The 12,664-nt window shown below is 34.2% G+C and overlaps 1 protein-coding gene across 10 annotated transcripts in view; it reads right to left on the bottom strand.

Moving 5' to 3' along the window:
• The window catches only part of ANKRD28 (ankyrin repeat domain 28), a 94,260-nt gene that overhangs the window by 25,884 nt on the left and 55,712 nt on the right, over positions 1–12,664 (bottom strand). For all 10 annotated transcript variants that reach the window (XR_015733982.1, XR_015733981.1, XM_034402229.3 and 7 more), the window contains 8 exons: positions 11,468–11,531; positions 10,899–10,967; positions 8,298–8,438; positions 6,232–6,343; positions 5,251–5,277; positions 4,633–4,707; positions 4,302–4,503; positions 2,982–3,069 (listed from right to left, as the gene is read on the bottom strand). Coding sequence is in view for 8 of the 10 variants with exons in the window: in XM_034402229.3 (XP_034258120.1) it covers positions 2,982–3,069; positions 4,302–4,503; positions 4,633–4,707; positions 5,251–5,277; positions 6,232–6,343; positions 8,298–8,438; positions 10,899–10,967; positions 11,468–11,531 (778 nt within the window). In the remaining 2 variants the exon portion in view is untranslated. The remainder of the gene's footprint in view (positions 1–2,981; positions 3,070–4,301; positions 4,504–4,632; positions 4,708–5,250; positions 5,278–6,231; positions 6,344–8,297; positions 8,439–10,898; positions 10,968–11,467; positions 11,532–12,664) is intronic.

Here is a 12,664-nt window from a genome sequence, read left to right as displayed (position 1 = left end):
TTAGAAGGGTTGAGCTTGAGCCTGTTCCTCCCCATCCAGATTTGCACAGCCTCCAGGCACTGGGACATCACTTCAAGGGCATCGTTGGGGTGGCCTGGGGTGGAGATGTACAGCTGGGTGTCATCAGCGTACTGATGGTACTTCACCCCAAAGCCACGGATGATCTCGCCCAGCGGCTTCACATAAATGTTGAACAGAAGGGGCGAGAGGACCGACCCCTGAGGCACTCCACATATAAGAGCCTCGAGGTTGACCTCTGCCTCCCTGCCAACACGAACTGCGACCGGTCTGAGAGAAAGGAGGAGAACCACCGTAACACGGTGCCCCCCCCCATCCCCAGCTCTTCCAACCGGTGCAGCATGATACCATGGTCGATGGTATCAAAAGCCGCTGAGAGGTCTAACAGGGCCAGAACAGAGGAGCAACCCCTATCCCGACCCCTGTCAGACATATTCTTGGGATGTCTGGTGTGAATTGCTCTCTTATTTATTTATTTATTTATTTATTTATTTATTTATTTATTTATTTATTTATTTATTTATTTATTTATTTATTTATTATATTTCTATACCGCCTTTCTCCCGTAGGACTCAAGGCGGTGTACAGTCAAGAAAAATATAGACACACAAACATCATAAAATTGCTAATTAAAATTATTACTTAATTTGGTCTTAAGGTCATGCCACAGCATTTCAATCGGGTTGAGGTCAGGACTCCAGAAGGCATATTCTGTGCTGTTGAAGCCATTTTTTTGTTGAATTACTTGTATGCTTTGGGTCATTGTCCTGTTGCATCACCCATCCTCTGCGGAGCTTCAGTTGGCGGACAGATGGTCGTATGTTTTCCTGCAAAATGTCTTGATAAACTCTGGAATTCATTTTCTCATCAATGACACCAATCCGTCCAGGCCCTGAGGCAGCAAAGCAACCCCAAACCATGATGCTCCCTCTGCCATGTTTTACAGTGGGGATGAGGTTTTGATGTTGATGTGCTATGCCTTTTTTTCTCCACACATAGTATTGTGTATTCTTCCCAAACAACTCAATTTTGGTTTCATCTGTCCACAGTATATTTTGCCAGTAGTGCTGTGGAACATCCAGGTGCTCTTTTGCAAACTTCAAACGTGCTGCAATATTTTTGTTGGACAGCAATGGCTTCCTCCGTGGTGTCCTCCCATGTACTCCATTCTTGTTTAATGTTTTCCTTATTGTAGATATGTCAACAAAAATGTTAGCATGTGCCAGAGATTTCTGTAGGTCTTTAGCTGACACTCTAGGATTCTTCTTTACCTCATGAAGCATTCTGCGCTGTGCTCTTGCAGTCATTTTTACAGGACGACCATGCCTAGGGAGAGTAGCAACAGTGCTAAAGTTTCTCCATTTGTAGACAGTTTTGGAGATACTTTTGTAACCCTTTCCAGCTTCATGCAAGTCAACAATTCTTGATCGCAGGTCTTCTGAGAGCTCTTTTCTGCGAGGCATGGTTCACATCAGACAGTGCTTCTTGAAACCAGTAAACCCAAAACAGGTGTGTGTTTTTAAAGAGCAGGACAGCTGTCAGCAACACATCCAATATCATCACACTGATTGGAGTCAAGGTTGGCTCACTCCTGGCTCCAATTAGCTCTTGGGAGAAGTCATTAGGCTAGGGGCTCACATACTTTTTCCTCCCTGCACTGTGAATCTTTACATGTTATGTTCAATTAAACCATGGCAACATCTAATGTTTGTGTAGTATATTTTAAGCAGACTGTGTTTTTCTATTGTTGTGACTTAGATGAAGTTCAGAGCACATTTTATGACCAATTCATGCAAAACTCCACGTAATCCCAAGGGGTTCACATACTTTTTCTTGCAACTGTATACTTTCTGTTCATTTTATTGTTTTCAGTAATACAATGTTATTGTGGAATTTTCTTTAAAAAGAACTGCAAAAATGCTAAACCCTATTTTCATTTGCAATATTCTCTAATGTACAGCCTTTGGATACACATTTCTGTAATGTATATATGGTCTTTAAATTATATAAATAAAATAACCATTTTCTGTGATGTTTTTATTACAACTACTGGATTTCTTGCCTTTGGATCTGAATGGGGAGGAACAAGTTTAATGTCATCTGTGACAAAACTCAGTGGCAGCATATTGCCAATTACTTTATCATGGATCTTTCATCTTTATTTCTAAATGGGGTTATTATGTATGCTTTGACATGCAATTTTGGGTTTTTCCTTAACTTGTAGCTCCTGCTTAAACAGATGATATCAGCCCCATGAGGTGAGGTAAACCAAGAAATCTATTCCACAGGAATGCTAAAGCTGCTTTTATTGAGAGTGGCTATGATTATAAAATATTGAAGATTTGATTATGTTGTATAGTAGTCAGAACTTATAATTTAGTGAATTAGACAGGGGTCTGTGTGAGCTGCTTCCAAACTTTATCTGACTGTTGTGGACTTAAAATATACTTTACTCCTTGCTCCTTGGCAATGGAGCTGGTGTAATTCTACCAAGGAATTCTTCCTTACTCTGAATAAGGGTAACTATGGCCAGAAAGGCCTTTATACAGAGTCATTTCTTCCACCAATTTTGGCTTTTCCTGGATTGGAGTCCCTTTACACAGCTACTTGTGCATCAGTCATTTCTGTATCGACCATAGAACATTCTTGATGACTTTGAGCCAAACATGCCTCCTCATAGTAGTTGTTATGAGGATATAATTTAGGGAAACTCTTACTGAAGCCATCTCAAACTACCCCACAAAAAGGCAGTATATAATCAGAATAATAATTATATTCTATAATTTATGTTATGTAGTAATAGATAACATTTAATATATTTATTTTATGTATTTGATATAACAATTCATACTAATAAATATATTAAAAAGACTGATACACCTTATAGTTACATTACAGTTATCTGCAATAGATAACCCACTGTGCAACTTGTCTCATTTTAGATACAATTATTTGAAACTTACTGTCCATTTCCATCTTGAATGTCCACAGCATTTTGTGTGTCTGCATTTCCAATTAACAACCGCAAGCATTCTGAATGACCATTTGTAGCTGCAAAATACCATCAACAAATAGTAATCATAACCAGTGATTAAGAACAAGTCTATTATGAAGAGTACAAAACCAGATTTAAGATGTAATACATATCACACTGATACATCAGTTCTTGTTTTATGAAAGACCCGAATCTACTAGCTGAAATTAATGGGTCACCTCAAATCTAAATACATCTATATTCAATCTTCTTTATGCAAATATTTTAAATTATGTAATCATTTGAAATGTATTCCTTAATATAAAACTTCCTTATTTAATATGGTCTGGTTGCCAGCATACTTGCAGGTGTGATTTAAAATATTAGTTATCACCTACAAAATTAAATGGCATAGAAATAAGTTATTTGAGCATCTGCCTATCTCCTATGATTTCTGCCAATAGAAACAGATCAAGTTGGTGTGCATCAGTTCCACTTGGTTAAAAAGTACCATCTACTGGGAGCCACGAAGTATGCCTTCTCGAATGGTACCAGTGCTCTGGAATGAAGCCCCTTAAGATCCACATGACTCCTACCTTGATGGAGTTCCTGGAGACCTTAAAGATATGACTGTTCTCTCAAGACTTGGATGAGGTGTTTGTGGAAAATTTTGCTGGCTGTATCTTGTACATTGTTTTTTTGCCAAGTAGACAGATTATCATCTTTTTAATCTATTTTATATTTTGCTTTTATCTTGCTTTTGTTATATTGTAAAGTGCCCAGATTCAGTTCAATGAAATAAAATTAAATAAACTAATTTCTTTTAAACATAGTATTATGTGATTGTAGCATAAATTAACAGGATTTCCTGCATACAAGAACAGTTTATTCTTATGCATTCCTTGATAGAGAGAAAAATATACTAACAAATGTATTCTATTTTGCATTCTAGACGAAGACAAGCAAAATGATACTGATTATCATTATTTTAAACATTTTAAAATGTTTAAAACATTTTAAACTGAAATGTTTGTACAGTGTTGTAAATGTATTCAATACAGTAAGATTTTCTGTGCATAGGCTTATAATTATTGTGTGTGTGTGTGTGTGTGTATACACACACACACACACACACACACACACCTACATAAATTAAAAAATAAGAAAAGGAAGAAAATTATACCAACACACAAATACCTAAAATATTTCTACAATGGACCTGTTGGAATGAAAATGAGAAGGAGAGGCCATAAACACGCTTCCATCTGTAAAATAATCTTTCCCTATGATATAAAAACTATGTATTTACCAGCAGCATGTATTGGTGTTCTCTTTACAATGTAGTCTTTTACCAAGATAGAGGCTCCCTGATTAATGAGTACATCCACACATTCAACATGTCCCTTAAAAGCTGCAAGATCCAAAGGTGTTCTTCCATTATTGTTCCGGACATCAAGATCCAACAAAGACTGCACTAATACTTCCAAAGCTTGATGATGTCCATGATAGGCCTAAACAAAAAAAATGAAAACATTGCTCATACTTTAGATGTCAACAAAGGTAAATAATTACTGAACTGTAAAGGTACCAGGTAACTTTAAATAATCCTACATTGAATATTGGATACAATGAATACTTACAGCTAAATGCAATGGACTAATCGGTGCTCTGTTGTCTGAATCATTCAGCATGTCAGACCCTGATGTTTCCATTAACTAAATAAAAATACAGTTGATAATGCAATCAGATGTTTTAAGTTTAACATAAATACCTATTATTCCATCTTAATTAATGGATAAGTATTATCAAAATTCAGTCTGTAAAATGCAAATGTCTTTGCTAAAAAAAAATCCAAACATTACATGACAAATAGATGGACAGGTAGACGAGTGTGTGGGTGGATGACTGGATGCATGGTGTTTCTAGCTATCAGGAGAATAATAATCTTAAATGCTTTGGATTCTATTGTAAAAAGCTGCTACCTGCATGTTAGAATACAAACATAGCACCTTTCTGCCTCTCTTTATAGCAGCAATGTATTTTCCTACTATCGGACAAGTATCTTTCACAGCAACCAGAAAAACTGAAAACTGCTTCAAAAGGCTGCAGACAGATACATATGAATGAATGTGCATTCTGAAAAACTTTTAATAGAATCATACATTATATTGTTTAATGAAATATATCTGATTTCTCAATCTGATTTCCACATTTCAGAATATTTATAAGATTTCCCCATCAAAGATTCTTGTACTTACAACATCTAAAGGTGTTTCATTGGCAATCTGTAATGAAATCAATTTTAATACGAGTTAAATCTGAAATGTTAAAATGTAAGTTATTCAAACAACTTAGAATTAAGCAAGATAAGTCTTTGCTTAATCAATCATTCATTCAGCAACCATCCAAGGTTACAATGACACTGGTTAAATTGTAGTTATGAACTGTCCTTGACGTTAAGAGTAATTCTCAAAGCACTTGCTAGAATGCAAGTAGATCTGTACTGCTGGGGTATAACCATAACTGTACTTTTTTAAAAATGCAAGCAGATTCTAACTTAAAATGTATATGAAAATAGCTACATATACAGTATTTATTTATTAAATTTATTTGCTGCTTATCTCATTGTGGAGCTACTTTAGGCGGTTTCCAACAGTAAAAACAGAGAAATGAAAAGAGGTGTAAACATTAGAGTAGCAAAATAATGAAACAATACAATAAACAATAAAATAGTTAATTTAATAAACTATTAAATAATTAAATAAAATAATAATGAGATTAAAAGATGGGCAGGGGGAATCAGGGAATGTAGGGGGGAGATGGGGTTTGCTATTAATCTAGTAGTCACCTCCAGTAGTATCATACTTAGATACTGTCTATTACTTTCATCAAATCATTAATATTATCACTATCTTGAAAGAAAGCATTCAAATATGACTGAGACTGGGCTTCATGCTGTTTAGAGTTCAAATAAAAGTATTACATGATTCCAAGGAAATAGCAACAGAATCTTCAAAGGCTTCTAATATAGTATAATGACCTGGAATTCACATGAATAGATATAAAGATTTTCAAATTTGGTTTAGCTTTTCAAAACTCAATTCTAAACTTCTATTTTCTTTACTAATTTAATTATCCAATTTTTTCTTTTGAACTTTTAAAAATAATTTATCAAAATTTATTTCTAAAACATCAATGATTATTTATTTCTAAATGTAATTCACATTTATTTTTCCTACCAATTCAAGGCATAAACGATGTCCATAAGCAGCAGCATAATGAACAGCATTATAACCTTGCTTGTCTCGAATTCCTGGGTTTGCATCATTTCGAAGTAAGTATTTCAGGCACCTAAATAAAATGAATAAAATTTTAATATAATTATTCAATGTGAAGGACAGTCTAACATGAAATAGTCACTTTTGAATCTTCTCCCCTGCCCAGATAATGGTATTATGAGATATGGCAAAGATTTATATTGCTGGGGATACAAGTCTAGTCCGACCTAGAATAGTATTTTCTTACAAGATTTCTAGGTCTGTGAAGGAATGATATGTTAAAGCTTATTTTCCTGTGTGCATTATTATGTCCCTGTATTCTAAAAGACATAATCTAATGTTTTTCTTTTTTTTTATTGAAAAAGTTTTTCAAATACAATTTCCCCCCCCTTTTTCCCCCCTTCCTCCCTAACCCCCCCTCCCCGTCCCCTCCCCCTGTGGCTTCTTCAAAATAAAACCCAAATTCATAACAGATTATATAATACTTTACCATCCCCTTACTCCATCCCACATATGCTGACCCTTTCTTTCTAATAATATTATTATATCCCCCTTATACTATACATTTCAAAATAACATTCTTCTATAACATTATATAATAACTCCTAATTTAGCATAATATTATTATATCTCCCAGTTTAGCAATTTCTGCTCATAATCTACCCTTTTTCTGCCCCTCCATACATATATCTCTTAAATCAAATCTTTTATATATATTAATATAACATTTCAAAGCAACCTTCCACTATAGAACTATATAATAAATCCTAATTTAACATTTATTCAATTCATAGTTTATCCATTTCCTTCACCCCCATCGATATATCTCTTAACTCTAAACTTTTACATATATCCATATCTAAACATAATATCCCTTTTCTTAAACTAAACAATCAATAAGCTAACCTGTCTCCACCCACTTTCCTACAAGACTACCATACTTAATAATTCTTAATATCTTTATTCTTCTGCCCACACCACTAAAAAATATTCCCTTATGTAAATAAAATCCTCTTAAAAAAGACTTTAAGCTTGTAATCCATATGATATCTTCTATAATGTCTTTCAGCTGGATTGTTAACTCCATCACCCATGTTAGGGTAACATCACATCCTAATTCCAACAGTATGTTCGGTATCTTCAATTACCATCTGCCCCCATCAATAACAAATAATGTTTTTCAAACTTAGCAACTTTAACTTAATGTGGAATTCTGGCTGGGGTATTCTGGAAATTGAATCTTAAAATTTGAAAAACACTGATCTAATCAATCATTATTTTTAGTGTCTTTTCACAATTATCAACAATATTGCAAATAATTTGTTCCTATAAATGTAATATTCTTTGAATTTAAATAATATGAATATGTTTCTCATCAACCAATGTTCTTTGCACATTCAGCAGTTACAATATGGGAATCTAAAAACAAGTAGCCCACAAAAGCTTTTGAAGTCATAGTCAGTCTATGTTAAAAAAAAATGTTGGAAACTGTTGCAGTAGAATTAAGAACAAGCAAATGAACCTTTCCTTCCACCCTGTTTTCTGTTATTGGAAAGTTTGGGCAGAATAGCTGCATTGGTAAAAAAGAGCTGTACTATATCATTAATTTCTGATTACTTAATTATGAAATTAATATTTGATTATCAAACTATGCTGAGAATCATAGAAGCTATTGAGTAACACAAGAGAGAGGTTTTAGTTAAGATCTGTGTTTCAATTACAATTTTGTATATTACATTTTACAGTAGAAGTCATAACAAAAAAAATTCAACGTAATGTGTCACATACTTTAATAGAAGGAATTGCATTTTTTCGATAACATATAACATCCTACATAATCACAGATTGAATATGATAATTATATCATAATTATCATAATAGGCTGTTCTCTTTAAAAATATTTTTCTTTTAAATATAAAGTAATCTGTTAAGAAACCAAAAGAAAATTGAGAGCTGAATCAGGTTTATGTCCAAGTGAGAAGCTATAATAATGAATTTTGTAATTTCAAAAAGAATGCCATACTTACTTTCCATCAGTGTCTGATGCAGCTGCATAATGTAGTGGTGTACAACCTCTTTCATCAAGATCATTTACACTAGCTCCAGAACCCACAAGGGCAAACAGACACTTGTAATTACAGTTGGCAGCAGCATAGTGGAGTGGAGTTCTGTAGTATATAAATATACACATATTTTTTAAAAGCACAGAAATGTGTATAGTGTTATATACTGAAAAAATTATGCACAACTATCTAATAAACATTCTCTTATTTTCTGAAGATCTCTTACGCAGAGAGTATTTTAATCAAATATGTGTTTTACATCAATTAGTCCTATTTAATTCCTACAATTGAATTCTTTATTGAGTGCAGTACATGTGTATGTATACTACTTGTATAATATACTAAGGAGGCAACATTGCAAAAGGTTATAATTTTAGTGGAAAATTTCAGCCTGCTTTGGTGGTAGGCAGGACGTTAAGGGTGGAAATTAAAGTAACTCACCTGTCAGAGCCATTTACTTCTATTTCCCTCTTTAATTTTGAGAAAAAAAATTAACTATTGGACAAATATAGTAAGCACAACTACAGAATAATAGCCATTTTGCTGCTAGATTTCATCAGCATGATTTCACGATGGTAGGAGATCAGAAACAAACATTGAACTACATATAACTGTTGTCCTAGATTAATAATTGACTAAGTACCTTCTATGACACAAAGTGTCATGATCGATAGATCCTGATAGTTTTCAGAGGGCACTTGGGGAGTTGCTCAAGGATCTGGTGGGCAGTTCAGTTGAAACTTCTCACTGTGAATCAATCGTATCTGATACCATGGCTACCCTCCTGTTTCAGTAAGTGAAATAGAAGGGTAACCATGTTATTGGACAGAATTGCATCACAGTGACTTTTCCCTTCTTGCAGATCCACTGGGGCTCCTTTGTTCTCTGAAGAATTTAAGGACATAAAGTGGTCCAGGTATCCCAGTTATATATTTTTATTGTGTGCCAAAGAGTTAATCCAGTAGAAATCCTGACCCAGTGCCAATTCAGGGTCTGAGTTGAAAGAAGCAGATTCAGAGTGAACTCACTAAGTGGCTCAAACTATTTCAGGTTAGTACTATCTTTTGCTCTGAAGTTCTATTCACCTATTGAGAAGTGGTCTGCAAGTTGAAAAATTCCTAGATTGACAAGTTGTGCTTTGGGTCAGCACAACTGAGAGACATTGGCAGAATTGCATGTCATATGCTTACTTTGGCCAATCCTGGATTCAGAAGCCCTGCTTATAGTCACTCATGCTTTAGTCATCTCCTGTTTGAATTATTCTAACATGCTATACATCGAGCTCCTATGGTTTTCCCAGAAGTAATGTATGGCTGTGAGAACTGGACCACAAGGAAGGCTGAGTGCCAAAGAATTGATGCTTTCAAATTGTGGTGTTTGAGAAGACAATGCAGGATCCCTTGGACTGCAAGGAGATCAAATCAACCAATCCTGGAGGAAATCAACCCTGACTGTTCCTTGGAAGGATAGATACTGAAGCTGAAGTTCAAATACTTTAACCACCTAATAAGAGGTTAGAAAGAAAGACCCTGATGTTAGGAAAGATTGAAGGCAAAAGGAGAAGGGGACAGTAGAAGATGAGATGGTTAGATAATGTCATTGACGCAATGAACATGAATTTGAACAAACTCCGGGATACAGTGGAGGACAGAGGGGACTGGAATGCTATGTTCCATAAGGTTGCAAACAGTTGGACATGACTTAGCAACTGAACAACAATACAAAATATGCCAACTTGGACACTAATTGGTCTTTCCCTTTATATTTGTATATATACTGCTCTAAGAGGTACACTACCTGTCAGTTGGCTTCTGGTTGGTATTGAAATACTGGTTTTTACTTTTAAGTTCCTACTAGTTCTGGGCCTAGTTATGCTGTAGGATTGCCTTTTCCCATTGCCTGTCCAACCTGATCAAACAGGATAAACTCCCTCCGGGCCCATCTATCTAATAATGCCATTTGACAGAACTTAGAAAATGTTTTTTTAATTGCTATCTTGATGCTTTAGAGCCTTTTTTTCTACAGAAATCTTGTCGACTCTTTTCTCTTGGATTTCAGGAAAACAGACCTAGCTTTTCTATCTTGCTAAGGAGAAAGACATGTTATGAATATTGGGATGCACTGTCATAAATATATTTTCTGTATCCTTTATTTATTTATTATGATAATTATGATTAATGGGTCTATTTTTGTTGAGATGTGCTAAAGTTACTCAGAGCTCTTAGGAATAAGCAAATGCAAATATAGTTAGTTAGTTAGTTAGTTGTAAAGTAACACACCATTTTTGGATGCTGTTGCAACAACATTCCTGTTTGGACAACAATAAACTGATCACCTTCATAGCTTAAACCAGGCAGCCATGGACAGCTAATAATGAGGACCCACAAGATTATAAACTTTTAACATTATTATGTGCATTTATATACATTAGACAATACCTCTTCTCTCAATGTGGCCTAGGCAAGCCAAAAGGCTGAACATGCCTGGTTTAAACATAAACAGCCTCCTATTTATACCACTATATGCATATTTATGTAGAGCTATCCTTGTAGCATTCTCTCTTACCTTCCAAATTTGTCTTTTTTATTAAAATCTGCACCTGTGTTGAGCAGGAGATTAAGGCACTCCAAATTTCTGAAAGTTAAATTAAAAGTTAATATCTGATTATACTTTTTAAAGAAGCACACGATGACTCTCAGACTTTGAAATAATCTTTTATAAAACAGCATTATAAATTCTATAATATTTTAGATTTCCTATGCATAATTACTTCTCCATGTGTTTATGCCAACAATGTTAACAAGATTGCCCCCTCCCCAGTTATTTCCAATTCTCAGAATACAAAACATTCCTGCAGTTTCCTTGGCAAAGTTTTTCAGAAGTGACTTGCCACTGCCTCCTTCTTAAAAATGAGAGAAACTGACTAGCCCAAGGTCACCTACCTGTCTTTATGCCTAAGGTAGGACTAGAACACACAATATCCAAGTTTCTAGCTTGTTGCCTTAATCACTACAACAGACTTGCTCTCAGCAATCTTAGCAGAGGTATATAAATCCTCTAACAGAATGTAGTTTTAATTGAGAATACTTTCAAATCCAAAATGTAAAACTTTCTTGAACTATAAAAATACATACCCTCCAGCTGCAGCTGCATGGAGGCAAGTCCTGCCAAAGTCATCTGAAATATCTATTTCAAAGCCTATGAAGGAAGGATTTTGTGAAACTACTAATAAAATTCATCAACTTTTATCAATTTGAAATAACATGCCATTAGGCAATCTTTCTTATACTGTAACTAATTATTTATAGAAATATAGCCTTATCAACAGGATGCTTATTTAATATATGAAAAGTATTTTCATCTTAGTTTTGAGAAATTAATCATTTTATTTTTTAAGATAGAATACTACATTATGGTCTACTGCAGTGGCTCCCAACCTTTTGGACACCAGGGACTGGTTCCATGGAGAAAGATTTTTCCATGGACTGGAGGGGGTGTGTTTTTAGTGCTGCCTGCATCCTATTGATAGGTCTTCGCTTATTTGTGCACCCCAGTTGCTAGTATGCTGTGGACCCCTGATCTAGTGTAATGTGGAAGAGATTATGAACATACAGTTCTGCCTGTTTCCTCCTTAGCAAAGCCAGAAGATAAAAGTTTTTGTTTTTAAACTGAGGTAGAGATTTACATTAAAGAAAAGAAAATCAATAGTATATATATATTACTTAAAATGAAAATAATTCTCTTTTATCTCTTTTATATATGACTGAAGTAATCAAAAATAAAATAATTATCTTTCCAAATATCTATTCTATTCAAACTTTTGTACTTTATAAAATCAGGAAAGGATTATGTTTTTAGAATTTCTAGTGCAATTCTCTCTTAATGTAAAATTTCATCAAAGAGATACAAGATTTGAAATTGTATAATAATTTTCAAGAATAAATGCTTGTGCCATATATTCACAACAATTAAAACTGTAAGTCCTTCAAAAATTAAATGAAGAAAGTGTAACTGGATCTAATTTTAGTTCTAGAAATGAAAATAAAAATAATGCACAATAATAGAGAAGTCAGGAGAATAGGAAATGCTTATTTTTACTGTTTAAAATGATACTTCAAATTAGAGCACTTTTTTCTATACCATTGTCAAAAATGAAATAGTACAGATTTAGTTGAAGGCAAATCTTACGTTGGCCACTCTATTCCCAATCAATTAAGTTAATAATACTGTAAACAAACTCATACTACTTGTTAAGTATCTACTAAAATTCTTATTTCGTCCTCTCAGCAAAAAAATAATAATAAACTAACAATATTGATTTCATCTGTAGT

The sequence above is a fragment of the Pantherophis guttatus genome, chromosome 4, assembly GCF_059756535.1.
Source record: "Pantherophis guttatus breed Tessera chromosome 4, ASM5975653v1, whole genome shotgun sequence".
Taxonomy (NCBI): domain Eukaryota; kingdom Metazoa; phylum Chordata; class Lepidosauria; order Squamata; family Colubridae; genus Pantherophis; species Pantherophis guttatus.
Note: the sequence above shows the minus strand (reverse complement) of the source record. Positions and strands in the feature narration are given on the sequence as shown.